Here is a 15,217-nt window from a genome sequence, read left to right on the forward strand (position 1 = left end):
ATAAGTAAAAGATCTACATCTATATATATATATATATATAGATATATATATCTATAGATATATATATATAATTTTTATTTATTTGACAGAGAAAGAGGGAGGGAGACAGAGAGAATGAATGAGTGAATGGCCATGCCAGGGCAAAGATAGATAGATAGATAGATAGATAGATAGATAGATAGATAGATAGATAAATTTTTTTTTTTTTAAGAAATTAGATATGCTCTTTAGCTCAGGCTGACCTGGAACTCATTCTGTAGTTCCAGGCTGGCCTCAAACTCACAACAATCCTCCTGTCTCTGCCTCCCAAGTGCTGAGATTAAAGGCGTGCACCACAATGCCCAGTTTCGATTTTTTTTTTTGTTTGTTTTCTTTTTTGGTTTTTCGAGGTAGGGTCTTACTCTAGCCCAGGCTGACCTGGAATTCACTATGGAGTCTCAGGGTAGCCTTGAACTCACAGCGATCCTCCTACCTCTGCTTCCTGAGAGCTGGGATTAAAGGCATGCGCTGCCACGCTCGGCTCAGAAAATTTAGTCTTTTGATCAAACTAGCCCCAATTTGAGATTTGTCCTTCAACAGGAGGAGGATGAAATGGATTCTGGCACGATGGTTCGAGCTGTAGGTGACGAGATGGGCACTGTTCGAGTCGCCAGCACCATGAGTGATGGAGCCAATACAATGATTGAGCATGATGACACGTTGCCATCACAGCTGGGCACTATGGTGATCAATGCCGAGGATGAGGAAGAGGAAGGAACAATGAAAAGTAAGGCTCTGATGAGATGCACTAACTTCTCACACAAACAGCGATTGTTTCAGGGAAGGTGGTTTTTCTTGGTCCTTGGGGGTTTAGCTTTGAGGTCTGTTTTTTCTGTTACCACAACCAAAGGAGGTTTTCCACTGGAGGCTGGGGGGCTGTGGGGAGGAAGGAAGCAGCAGTAGTGGTGAGAAGGGGTTTTGCTTTTGAACCAGCATAGCCTTTCTGTCATGTCATGTTGTCACTGGTGGTTGTCTCTGGAGGCGAGCATGTACATTGTTTGGATGCATAACTCATCTCAAAGTACAGTGGTGTTCTAAATACTATATGTATCTTCAGTCTGTTTGGGGATAGTGTGTTTAACCCAAGGTTACAGTAGCAGTTACTTTCTTGTTACTTATGGGAGGATAGGGTTTATTTTAGCAGTTTTAAGGAGACGTTTCATCATTGTGGGGAAGGAAGGGCAGAGCACACAGCTGGGGCGTCACATCCTGTCAGATCTCCGGGTGGGGGGGGAAGTCTGCTCCCTTGTGAACATCTTGTACACTGGACTAATAGACTTCAGTGTCTGCCCTGAGTGACATCCCTCCTCCAGCAAGGCTGAGCCTCCCAAAGGCTCCCAACTTCCCAAACTGCCAACCAGCTAGAGACCAAGTGTTTCAAGGCACATGGGACATCTTTCTTTCATGCTACCATAGCTACCAATACTTAGTTAAAGATGCTCAAATAAGTTTAAAAGTTCTATGAAAGGAATCTTTTCTTCATTATTTTTCTTCTTGAGGCAGGGTCTCACTGTAGCCCAAGCTGACCTGGAACTCACTCTGTAGCCCAGGCTGGCAGGAACCTACCTTAGCTTCCTCAGTGCCCAGGTTAAAGGGACTAAAGGCCTGTGCCACCATATCCTGTTTTACACTCTCTCTCTTAAAAAATGTTTTTCGGTTTTTTGAGGTAGGGTCTCAGTGTAGCCCAGGCTGACCTGGAATTCACTATTAGTGTCAGGATGGCCTTGAATTTATGGCAATCCTCCTACCCAGGGCAGGGAATAAATGTGTGGGCCACCACACTTGGCTGTTTTTCTTTCTTTTTTTTTTTTTTTTAATTTTCCCTTCTCCTCCTTTCTGTATTGGGGATCAAGGGCCTCCTAGGTCTCTGTGCCACTACTCCTGGCTTTCCGATTCTTCTTGGGGGTTGACCCTTCATGCCCATGACTAATGCTTAATGCTTTGTGTTCTGTGTTCAGCTCCTGACATGGTTTTTCCTTTTTTTTTTTAATTCGTATTTTATTTGTTTGAGAATGACAGACACACAGAGAGACAAATATATATATATATAGAGAGAGAATGGGCGTGCCAGGGTCTCCGGCCACTGCAAACGACGTGGGTCGTGGGGAATGGAGTAACCAGGGTCCTTAGGCTTCACAAGCAAGCGCTTAACTGCTAAGCAATCTCTCCTCCAGCCCGGTTTTTCCTTTTTGATTAAGGACTTAAGAAGACCTTGTTTGCCCTGCAATGAAACACGTTGTTATCATTGTTGGGGTTGCTGTGCTTTCTCTAGGCCAGCAGAGGGTGCCCTGTAATAGGCTATGAGTTATTTTTTTCCTCCTGTTTACTAATCCCTTCTGTAATAGGCTTCATTCTTAATCCAAGATCATTATTTATTTACCTTTAACTTTTAGTAATCTCCGGGATACGAGGACAATGCATTTTATTTTGTTAGGACATTGTATGCCTCATACTTAACAAAGCTTAAGACTAAAGTCAGTGAAACATCTCAACATAGTCACTTTTCCTCCTCCCAGGTTTCTTTTCTCTTTGTGTGTGCATATGGACACGTGCATGCCTTGGCGTGTGTGTGGAGGTCAGAGAAGAGCCTCAGAGTGTCATCCTTGCCTTGTTTGTTCCCTGCCACACAGGCCAGGCTGTGCCGAGCTTCCGGGGATTCTTGCATTGTCCCTGTCGGTGCGCTGGGATCACAGAGTCCTGCACTGCGGTGTCTGGACCTCGTGCTGGCTCCTGGGCTCTGAGCTCCTACAGGGAGACTTGTGCAGGCCGTGCTTTTACTCTCTGAGCCGTCTCCCACCCTCTTCCTAGATCTCTTTATCAACTTTGAGTTTGTGCTCTCCTTCTGCAGCATGTAGTTTTAAGTGGTCTTCACCAAGTCTTCTAACATAATTGAAAAATACAGCAGATCATCTATAGAACTGACTTATTGAAACGTTATATACAAAAATCAATATTGTGGGCTGGAGAGATGGCTTAGCAGTTACGGTGCTTGCCTCAGCCTAAGGACCCATGTTCAACTATCCAGATCCCACGTAAGCCAGACACACAAAGGCGAGTCAAGCAGTGGCTGAGGCCCTGGCATGCCAATTCTCTCTCTCTCTCTGTTTGTCTGTCTGTCTAAAATAAAAAGAAAAATAAAAAACTTGCAGGGCATAGTGGTGCATGCCTTTAATCCCAGCACTCAGGAGGCAGAGGTAGGAGGATCACCATGAGTTCGAGGCCAGCCTGAGACTCCATAGTGAATTCCAGGTCAGCCTGGGCTAGAGTAAGACTGTACCTCGAAAAACAAAACAAAAAAACCTATCATTTAAAAACTCTTCAATGGCAGGTCATGGTAGCACACACCTTTAATCCCAGCACTCAGGAGGCCGAGGTAGGAGGATCACCATGAGTTCGAGGCCAGCCTGAGACTACATAGTAAATTCAGGTCAGCCTGAGCTAGAGTGAGGCCCCACCTCAAAAAACCAAAAGAAAAAACAAAAACAAACTTCAGTGTTTTATGTTGACATCATTAGACCAGGCTGACCTTAACTCACAGAGATCACCCGCCTCTGGTCTCTCCAGTACTGAGGTTATAGGACACAGCCACTATGGCCGGCTGGAACAGGTTTTTCCCCAGAGGCCACAGTAATCAACAACAGCAACAAGATGGCATGAGTTCGAATCACACGATGTGTAGCTTAGTAGTTGGTTCAGTGCTCTGTCCAGTTGCAGGAGGGAATGAGGCACCTGTCTTCTAAAGTCTGGAATGCAGTGGTCCTCCTCTACAGTGCTCAGTGCCTATGTTTTGTCTTCAGCACGTTTCCAAGAGGTGCATGTCGCCTGTTCCTGCTTCTTCTTTTCTAGGCTCATTAGGCTAATGAAGCAGAAGGTAGACCACTGATGCAGAATTGTTCTCATTGACTCAAGCTGGTCTAGTTAGACTCTGAACTGAGAAAGAGAGGGAGGGAGGTGATTTCTCTTTAAAACTCATACTAGGTCATAAAATTCCAGTGTGTTCCCTAGAGCACTGGTGACACTAACCTCTCTGAGATGGAGCTTTTAAAGCATGGTAGCATAATTAAGTGAGGGCAGCCCAGAAGTGTGTTTTAGATAAATGACTGGTAGTATTGGCTGTTAAAAACATGACACATTTATAGTTCCCCAGAAAGTCCTGTCTCATGAAGGCACCTATTGTGCGCCTTCTCCTTTGAAACCAGAGGCCAGGCTCTTGTTGAAGGGATTCATTTCAGCACTGTCCATTAGATACACATCGAGCTGTATAAGGGAGACATTCTTGACCCCCAGCCCATTAGGAGGTTGCTGTGTCTTATCTGTTTCATTCTCTCTGACTTTGATTATAGCATTTGCAAGTATGGTGATTAGGACATAAAGTACAGCAAGTATTTGAACACTTCTTTTTTTTTTTTTTCCTGTTTGGACTGTCCACTTTTATTGGCAATAACCACGTGATGTTTATAGTAAAAACAGGGTCAGGAGTTAAACCACAAAATCACACACTATTAAACAAGGGGGGCTATTACAAGAAGTCACAGGCTACATAGGTCACATAAGTGGAATTGAGGCAAGAAACATTCTTTGCTATGTAATCACAAAGATATCTAGAAACAAAGAGATACAGGAAAGTCTTGGTACATTGCACAGAGGGATCAATCATCCCATTCCTTAGGTAACAGTAAACACCTGCATTGCACAGAGTGATCATCCCATTCCTTTCACATTCCATTTTCCATTTCCCCCACTGCTGTGACACAAAGTCAAATCCTTGACTTGTGAAGAACAGTGAACACTTCTTTTTATAACTGTAAAAAAGCTTACTGTCCAAATTCTGGTGACTTGAGAAGTTACAGAGTGTAAGCATCTACATAGGCTTGCCTGTCAATCAGCATCACACTGGCCTTTCAGGTAGTGTACTTGGCTGTGTACACTTAAGCACACAGGTGGTTCTGCTGCAGTCAGAGTTCAGAAGAAGGTGAGAGGAGGAAGAAGGTCTAAGTAGTGCAGTAGCTTCTGTCGTCAGTCTTTGTCTTGGAAGTTTAGTTCTGGGTCTCATAGACTGGGTCTGCTTCACCACATTATTCCCTGTTTTGATCCTAGTTTCTTTGCCCCTAGGAAAAACACATGGGACACAATAGTTCCTGTTTTGTAGTTTGGGGAAGGTAACATATAAATTAAATAAATAAATAAATAAATAAAAGGTGTACATACAATTTATAAATGTTTAAAAGTGAGGGTGGTATAATAAGTGTGTTATGAATCTTACAACCTATGAGAGTGATCTTTTCCACTCTTGTGTTGTGTCCAAATATTCCTTCAGTCATGATCACTCCTGTTCAATCTCATGTTAACTGTCTTTTGTAAGGGCCACCTTGAGTACGTTTAATCTCTGCCGTGAAAATGGTTGACCTAAAAAGGAGGGTCACCCACCGGTTGAGTAAAGTTTCACAAATATGTAGAGAAGACAGGGCCAGTGTGTATGTGTTTTAAATTCCTTGGCAATAGGATGATAGATGTTTTGAGAATCTATTAAATAGCTCGATATACAAGCTGACAGGTTTAAAGAAGCCAGACTCCATATCCCCAGGAGCCATCCTTCATAAAGTCACAAGCTCTCCTCTCAGCACTGGGGAATTTAGTACTAACTGCTTTTTTTCCTCCCATCCCTAAAAGTTGGTCTGTGGTTAACTGTATTTTATCAGTAGCTCCCTCCTGGGTGAGATTTTCAACAGAAAAGTAGACATTTTGGTTCTTGGACTTTTCTCATTTTTTCAAAAATAATTCAAGGTCATTCTGCCAGAATGGAGACTAACTCTTAATTGTCTATGCGGTTTCAGTTTCTCTTATGGTGTCCAGATGTTGGGCCCACTTTTATCTTTGGAAACCATTAACATTCTTCATTTTCTTGGGATGAGCCAAAGAACACAGACTCTTGGTGCCTGAAAATTCATTCAAGCCACTCTGCCAGACCACATACTAGGATATGCAAGTACCAGACCTCTGTGTGACTTGGGTGAAAGGCTCAAGACCTGTATTTTTTTTGGAATATAAGGTGTTCCAGTCTAGTTACGTTGGGAAGAGGAGCCACAATAGCTATAGGGAAATAGATTTTCCCACAGAGAATATTGGCCTAATGGTGAAGAGCAAAGGAATCCAGAAGATAGGCCTTGGCTGTTATACCTGAGAGGCAGCTAATCAGTTTTGATCAGTTGCTGACCATATTTCTCTAATGCTCAAGCTGTTCTCATCTGCTTACTGTGGTTCAGAAAGAAGATGGGGCCAGGTGTGGTGATGTATGCCCTTAGTCCCAGCATGTGGTAGGCAGAGGTAGTAGGTAGGCAGAGGTAGGAAGATAACTGAGCTCTAGACCAGCCTGGGACTACAGAGAATCAGGTCAGCCTGGGCTAGAGTGAGACTCTACCTCGAAAAAATAAAAAAACTCAACCAACCAAACAAAAGAACAGAAAGAAAAGAGGGATATATTAAAATATATATATAGACACACACATGCACACACACACACACACATTCTTATTTGCAAGGAGAGAGAGAAAGAATGAGAGAGGAAATGTGCGTGCCAGGGCCTTTTGCTACTATAGGCAAACTCCAGATGCATGCCCCACTTTGTGCATGTGGCTTTAAGTGAGTACTAGGGAATCAAACCCTGGTTATTGGGCTTTTAGGCTTGGCAGACACTGAGCCATCTCTCTAGCCTAGAGATCCTTTTTTGTTGTTGTTGTTTGTTTTTTGAGGTAGGGTTTCACTCTAGTCTAGGCTGACCTGGAATTCACTGTGTAGTTTCAGGGTGGCCTCGAACTCACAGCGATCCTTCTACCTCAGTCTCCCAAGTGCTGGGATTAAAGGCGTGTACTACCATGCCTGGCCCTGGGATACATTTTATTTTTATTTATTTATTTATTTGACAGAGAAAGAGGGAGGGGGAGGAAGAGGGGGGTACACCAGGGCCTCCAGCCACTGCAAACAAACCCCAGATGTGTGCATCTGGCTAATGTGGGTACTGGAGAATCGAACCTGGGTTCTTTCGCTTTGCAGGCAATTCCTTAACAGCTAAGCCATCCCTCCAGCCCTGGGAATACATTTTAAATATCAACTTAAATGTATCTATAAAGAAGGGCTGAGTGATGGCTCAGCAGTTAGTGCTTGTTTGCAAAACCTACTGGTCTGGGTCCAGTTCCTTAGTGCCCATGTTAAAACTGGACTCAAAGTGACACATTTGTCTGATATTTGTTTGTAGCAGGAGACCCTATTGTGTGCAATATACACAAATAAGTAAAAAAAAAAAAATAGATGTATGTTTGTTGTAAAAAATACCAACTTGGAATTAGTGGTTTTTAAATTTTTTTTAAATTTTTTTTATTTTTATTTATTTATTTGAGAGAGAAAGAGAATGGGCTCTCCAGGGCCTTCAGCCACTGCGAATGAACTGCTGATGCGTGTGCCCCCTTGTGCATATGGCTAACATGGGTCCTGGGGAATCGAGCCTCAAACCAGGGTCCTTAGGCTTCACAGGCAAGCACTTAACCAGGAAAGTAAGGTGTTTCAAATAACTGTAAACTGTGAGGCCAGTATGGGAATCCTGGCAATGACCAGGTTATGGCTCATTCTCACCCAGAGGTATTTTTGCATGTTCTCTTTCCCCTTCCCTTCCCTCCCCTCCTCCTCTCTCTCCTTCCCCTACTCTTCCTCTCTCTCCTTCCCCATTCCTCCCTCCCTTCCTTCCCCATCCATTCATCCATATCTCTCTCCCTCTCTCTCTCTCTCTCTCTCTCTCTCTCTCTCTCTCTCTCTCTTTCTTTCTTTCTTTCTTTCTATTTCAAGGTATGGTCTTGCTCTAACCCAGGCTGACCTGGAATTCTCAGGCTGGCCTTGAACTCACTGTTCCCCCTAATTCTGCTTACAGAATGCTGGGATTAAAGGTGATTACCAATGTGCCTGACTCTTTCCTTTCTTTCGTTATTAAACCATTACATTTGTTCAAGGAAGGGGCATAGATAAACCCATATGGAAGTTGAGCATGGGCCTGGAAAACTGAAAAGGGATATTAGATTTAGAGTGGAAAATAGAAGAAAATTACAGAGAGCTCCACATGGCAGGAGCAGGTGAGATAGATGTGTCCCCTGCTCCCTCCCCCAGTCAGGCTGACTTGAGGAGGACTTACTTGAGCAGGAACCTGGAAGCTCAGGAGACATGAAGAACCAATGAGAACTTTTGCAGGCTCTTCGATTGTTGTCCCTGTTGCTTGTCAGTAACTCTTTGAAGTTTAGATCCAGGTTTCTGAGTAGAAATATTGCAGTTCACTAGCATTAAGAGTTTTACTGCCCAGAAGTCAAGTCAGTTCATTTAGAGGCAGCCACTCAAAGAGCTTAACTGAAGAGAGCTTGTCTGGCCTCCAGGCCCTCTTGTGACCTTTGATTGTGGTAGCTCCTAGTGGATTCAAGAACACTCAAAGGAATATTTGTGTCTACGCAGAGCCATTGGGTAACAACTTGTGCAAGTAAATGAGATGATGCATATAAGCACTTTAGTGCCTGTAATGGAAGCAAAATCAGAAGCCACGTGCACAATAAATGTTAGATTTAAAAATAAGACAAAAATCCTGTGATAAGAAGCTTATGTTACACATATTACCCTAAAACAAAAGGAAACCTTGAGGAGTTACTGGAGTGTTTTTCTTACAAATATTTATACATAAAGCAAAGAAGAAAATGTGGGCTGTTCCCTCATTCTCTACTTTGGTCAGAATTAATGACCATTTAAGTAAAGAAGAGTTATTGTAGGAATTAAAGAAAGACTAGGCTGACCACTGTGGTTTACTTAGTGACAGCTTGAAAAATGAAGATTTGAAATGGAAGAGTCATAAACCTAGAGGGTCATTCCAAAGGGAAAGGAGGCTTTGTTTCTTTGGTCAAGCTCTTTTCAGCTATGACTGTCCTGGCACCATTGATCTAAATCCAGAAATGAGAGCACACAGCAGAAAGGGGTCTTGTTGCTCTGGTTTATAATTTAGCTATTGGCATATAATTCATGAGCCATAGGATTGACTCATTTGCATATAGTTCAGTGTTTGTGTTGTGGGTGCGCAGATGTCTACCCCTGCACACGTGTGCAAGGGCCAGGGGAAGATGTTAGGTGTCTCCGCCATGAGACAGCATCTCTCACAAAAGCTGGCACTCCCCATTTCTCAGACTGCCTGACCAGTGAAGCCTGGTGACCCTCCTGTTTCCACCCTTATGTGCTGGGGTGATAGTTGTCTGTGGCTGTGCCTGTGTCCGGCATTTTACATGGGCACTAGGGACTGAACTCAGGTCCTCATGTTTGCACAACACAGTTCTCCAGTCCTTCAGTGATTTTTTTTTTTTTTTTTGGTTTTGCGAGGTAGGGTCTCACTCTAGCCCAGGCTGACCTGGAATTCACTGTGGACTGTCAGGGTGGCCTCGAACTCAAATGGCGATCCTCCTACCTCTGCCTTCCAAGTGCTGGGATTAAAGTGATTTTTTTTTTAAATTTTTTTTTGTTTATTTTCATTTATTTATTTGAGAGTGACAGTCAGAGAGAAAGAGGCAGAGAGAGAGAATGGGCGCGCCAGGGCCTCTAGCTACTGCAAACGAACTCCAGATGCATGTGCCCCCTTGTGCATCTGGCTAACGTGAGTCCTGGGGAATCGAGCCTTGAACCGGGGTCTTTAGGCTTCGTAGGCAAGTGCTCAACCGCTAAGCCATCTCTCCAGCCCTAAAGTGTTATTTTTTAAAAAACAGAGTTGTGCAACCATCACCATAACATAATTAAAATGTTTTTAATTTTAGATTGGGACATAACTAATATATCATAAAATTTACTTTTCCGTCTGATTTTTGAAGTAGGGTCTTGCTAGAGCCCAGGCTGGCCGGTCATTCACTATGTAGTCTCAGGGTGGCCTCAAACTCATGGTGATTCTACATCTGCCTCCCTGGTGCTAGGATTAAAGGTGTGTGCCATCATGCCCAGCTAAGTTTACCATTTTAAAGTATACCATTCAGTAACTTTTACAATATTAACAAGATAGTATAATTGTTACTACTATTGAACTCTAAATCCTATCAGTCACTTTAAAAAAAACTATTTGCAAGTGTGTGTGTGTGTATGTGTGTGTGTGTGGCGTATGCCAGGGAATCTTGCTGCTAGAAAAGAATGTCAGGGGCTGGAGAGATGGCTTAGCAGTTAAGCGCTTGCCTCTGAAGCCTAAGGACCCCGGTTCAAGGCTCGGTTCCCCAGGTCCCACGTTAGCCAGATGCACAAGGGGGCACACGCGTCTGGAGTTCGTTTGCAGAGGCTGGAAGCCCTGGCGCGCCCATTCTCTCTCTCTCCCTCTGTCTTTCTCTGTGTCTGTCGCTCTCAAATAAATAAATAAAAAATTTAAAAAAAAAAAAGAAAAGAATGTCAGACACATATACCACTTTTGGGGTCTGGCTTTTATGTGGGTGCTGGGGAATTGAACCCAGGTTGACAGGCTTTTTAAGCAAGTGCCTTTGACTATAGAGCCAAAAAAATTTCTCAGCCTTTCTGTCATTTCTTATTCTTCCTTATCTACAGACAACCATTGATTTGTTTTCTGTCTCTGACTTTGCCTATTCTGGATATTTTATATAAATGAAATCAGACAACCTGTTACCTTTCATGCTTTTTAAATTTTTGTATGACTTTAAAAAATCTTTTATATGATTTTAGCATATATATTTTAAATTTGTATTATTGAACATTATTCCACTATGTATATGTCATTTTTCTTTATCTCTTTATCAGTTTGTTTTTCTGCTTTTCTTTTTTCACATTGCATTTTTCCAAGAAAAGTGGAGAAATTACAGATGCTCATCATTTTACTCTTCTGTGGGTTTAGACGGATTGTCAGTTTACCTCAGCAGAGGAGCCTACAGCGAAACCCAGGCCCGCAACCGTGTAGGGTTTCATGCGTTTCTTGCATCAGACACAAGACTCTGAGCAAGATGGGGCGCTTTCATGGTTCACTTGGCCCAGTCTCCCTTTGGCTTCAGGTGTCTCGTATTATTCGCCGAATGTTTTCATTCCTGGGGCAGTACAGAAAAAAAACAAAACAAAACAAAAAACAAAGCTTCCCTTCAGGGAGAGGGGAGCACCGCTCGCCTTTCATCAGGCTGATGGGATCCTCTGGCTTTTCAGCCCCGACAGGCTGCTAACCGTCCAGCATTTGAACATCTAAAAGGACGCTGAAAGAAAGGTCCACAGATCCTGTTCCTGGGAAAATTCCATTCCCTCACTCTTTCTTCACTCAACCTAATAGCATGAATCTTCATTTTGATTTTAGAGAATTCACAATATAAGAGACAGCTCACCAGGCTTAAAGCCTGACAGCTGGCATTCAGTTCCTCTCCGTGTTGGTCATAGCTGTGAAATCTTAGACAGACTTCTCATCTATAAAATGGGAATGACAACATATGCCTGAAAGAGCCTGTGGGGCCCCATGAAAGCCATTCTTTGTCACTTGGTGGTACCTCACAAGTGCATGTCTTCTCCCTGACTTGTGTTGTGGTCGGGAAGCTCGGAGGTGAGCGTCACGTGAAAGAGCACCCAGTAGAACGCCGGGAAGTTGAGTTTGTTCCTGGGTCCCCCTTCTGTTTTTATTAGTTACTTGTGTGTATGGTCTGTATGTGTATGGGTGTGCAAGCAATGGCGTGTGTTTCTCCTTTCCTTTCACCTTCTTTTTAAAATATTTATTTATTTATTTGAGAGGTTGTGGGGAGAGGCAGCTAGAGAGAGAATGGGTGCACCAGGGCCTCCAGCCATTGCACACAAACCCCAGGTGCATGCACCACCTTGTGCATCTGGCTTACGTGGGTCCTGGGGAATTGAACTTGGGTCCTTAGGCTTCACAGGCAAATGCCTTAACTGCAAAGCCATCTCTCCAGCCCTCTACCTTCTTTTTGAGATGGGGTCTCTGTCTACTGCTGCTTGCAAGCTTTCAGATTTTCCAGCCTCCACTTAAGGTTGTTGTAGTCATGTTGGGGTTATAGATGCGTGTGCCACTTTGTCTCCTGCTTTATGTGGGCACCGAGGAAGATCAAGCTTGGGTCGGCAGGTTTGACTGCTGAGTCATCTCCCCACGGCCTGCACCTGTGTTCCTAAAGGATGACTCTGTGGATAGATGGCGTGTGAGTGAGGATTTAGGGGAGGGTCAGTAAGACTGTTGATTCGTTTAGCTTTTATCTCTTAACAACAGTGGCTAAAAGTAGCAACCACTGTATTTCATTCATGATTCTGGAGGTTGCAAGAAGGCTGCCCTTACCTTGCCATTTCTTCTGGTCTTGTCTGGTCAGCTGAGCTTAGTTCAGCTTAGGTCAGCTGGTGCAGTACCAGCTGGGGCTCACTGATGGATGAAGGGCTCAGCTAAAGCATTTGTTGACTAGGGCCCTCCATACAGTATTTTACGTCTACGATGTTTGCTGAAGTTTATCATACCTTAGTAGAAGACTGAAGAATTTGAAAGTCTCTGTTTACTGTGATAGGATCGGAAACTAACTCATCGGATCCCCCTCCCCAGAATAGGGAAAAATTTCCTCAATTTCTAAAACAAGTCATTATCAACTACAAATAGCAGATAGGAATTTGTTGTGTTGCTTCCAAAATCATCTTTAGGGCCTGGAGATATGGTTTAGTTAGTAGAATGCTTGCTTAGCACCACAGGCCCTGGGCTCAACCCTCAGCACTGTGCAAAACCAACATCTCCCCTCACCTGTCATCTGTAGCTTTTTGCTAATTTGATTGACATGCGTAAATACATACATACGTAAGTTTTTTGTTTCTTTCTAGGCTGGGTCTCACTCTAGCTCAGGCTGACCTTGAACTCCTGACAGTCCTTCCTCAGTCTCTGGAATTAAAGATGTGCAACATCACACCTAGTTTATATATAAGCTTTTTTTTTTTTCTTTTGGTTTTTCGAGGTAGGCTCTCACTGTAGCCCAGGCTGACCTGGAATTCATTATGTAGTCTCAGGGTGGCCTTAAACTCATGGTGGTCCTCCTACCTCTGCCTCCTGAGTGCTTGGGAAAAAGGCATGCACTACCATGCCCAGTTTTTATATATAAGCTTTTAAAAAAAGTATTTATTTATTTATTTGAGAGAGAGAGAGAGAGAGAGAGAGAGAGAGGGGGGGGGAGGGAGAGAGAGAGAGAGGAAGAGATTGGGTGCACCAGGGTCTGCAGCCACTGCACATGAACTCCAGATGTATGCGCCCTCTTGTGCATCTGGCTTACATAGGTCCTGGGGAATTGAACCTGGGTCCTTTGGCTTTGCGGGCAAGTGCCTTAACTGATATGTCATTTTTCCAGCCATATATAAGCTTTTAACTAATCATTTAGTTGTTAAAGGACAACTTCACATTTGAAGCAGAGTGTCTCTCTGCTCACTGCTCTGTTCGCCGGGCTAGCTGGTCCGTGAGATTCTGGGAAATGGTCCTATCTCCACCTCCTTCCTTGTCCTTAGGCATGCTGGGATTGCTGAAGCCCATGACAGCTCCTGGCTTTTGTGTAGGAGCTGCAGATCCAAACTCAGGTCTTAAGCTTGTGTGGCAGTTGCTTTACCCACTGAGCCATTGCCTTAGCCTTCTACATTTTCTTCTTGAGACAGTGTTTCTGTAGTCCAGGCTGGCCCGGAACTCATTATGTAGGTAGCCCAGGCTAGATTCAAATCAATGTTTATTTTGTTTTTACTTATCAGAGAGAGAGAGAGAGAGAATGGGTGCGCCAGGTCCTCTAGCCACTGCAAATGAACTCCAGATGCATGCACCACCATGTACATCTGTCTTACGTGGGTACTGGGGGATCAAACCTAGGTCCTTACAGTTTGTAAGCAAGTACCTTAAATGCTAAGCCCAGCCCTCAAATCGGTGTTTTTTTGTATTGTTCATTTCCCAAAATTTGCCTCTTAAGCCTTTTTTGTTTTGTTTTGTTTTGTTTTTGGTTTTTTTGAGATATGGTCTTACTGTATAGCCCATGCTGACCTGGAATTCACTATGGAGTCTCAGGGTGGCTTTGAACTCATGGCAGTCCTCCTACCTCTACCTCTCGAGTACTGGGATTAAAGGCGTGTGCCACTACGCCTGGCCTCTTAAGCCCTTTTGAAAGGTGCCTACTAGGTTTTTTTTGTAATAAATATTTAATCAGTAAGGTAATTTTAGTTTATTGCATTAGTAATCTTTTAGAACTCAAGATATACATGCCTCAGGACTTATATAAACAGGATTTAAACATAACAGCCCAGTTTAGCAAGTTTTGAGTACCTACTAAAAAAAAAAAATCACACAACCCCCACAGTGACACAGTTAGCATTTATGAAATTGTAAAGAGCATACTTGATGGAATTCCCAGTTGCTAAGGCCCCAAATACTGTCTTCTCAAAAATGGGTAGGTGTTGGGCACTGCTTAGAGATAACACATTGTTACCATGGGCTTATAAGATTTCACACTCACGGCCAAGTCACAAGGAAGCCAAGGGAAGATAAAAAGAACATATTTTGGGGTCTCAGCTGCAGATACTGATAGAGCTCCTGGTTGGTAGGGGTCTACTACTGAGTAAGGCCCCACCTGCCCAGTTCCATCCTCAGTTGGAGAAGTAGGATCACTGAGCCCAGCCCGGGAAGTTTTCAGGGGAAGGGGCAGAGTTGGAGCTTCCTGTGCTGCTGGGGGAAGAGAGTTGAGGGAAGAATGCCCAGCTCGGGTGTTGGCGTGGACACTGAGGTGGGCAGCCTTGGCCTTGCTGTTCTCCTCCCCCATGAACTCAGAACTGTGGCCATGGTGATGCAGGCCTCGCTCTGCCCCATGTAGATACTTCCAGCTGTGAGGCCAGGGTAGGGATGCAGAGCCCAGGGTACCACCCAAGCTGTCGGGCTCTGAAAGGCCCAGGCGTGAGGCCTAGTGGAACTTCCTGAGCCTAGCTAAAGTTTGGCGACCTGTCTCTGGCCACCTAGGACTCAGCAAGATGCCTAATGGTTTCTGGCCTGCTACCTCCCGTGTTAATTGTAATTACCATTTCAATAGTTAAAGTTTACTATTGGCCCTTACCTCTTCCCCCATCCAAAAATCCCCGCCTTCGTCCCCAACATGATATAAGCAACTGCTCAGAGTAATAAAGCAAGTTGTTTCTGCGAGTTCTT

General features: G+C 43.9%; 1 protein-coding gene across 1 annotated transcript in view; it reads left to right on the top strand.

Moving 5' to 3' along the window:
* Stk4 (serine/threonine kinase 4) overlaps positions 1-15,217 on the top strand; it is a 90,100-nt gene that overhangs the window by 38,282 nt on the left and 36,601 nt on the right. Inside the window, exon 9 of the mRNA XM_045156717.1 lies at positions 580-766. Coding sequence (XP_045012652.1) covers positions 580-766 — 187 coding nt within the window. The remainder of the gene's footprint in view (positions 1-579; positions 767-15,217) is intronic.

This window comes from Jaculus jaculus, chromosome 8 (genome assembly GCF_020740685.1).
Source record: "Jaculus jaculus isolate mJacJac1 chromosome 8, mJacJac1.mat.Y.cur, whole genome shotgun sequence".
NCBI lineage: Eukaryota > Metazoa > Chordata > Mammalia > Rodentia > Dipodidae > Jaculus > Jaculus jaculus.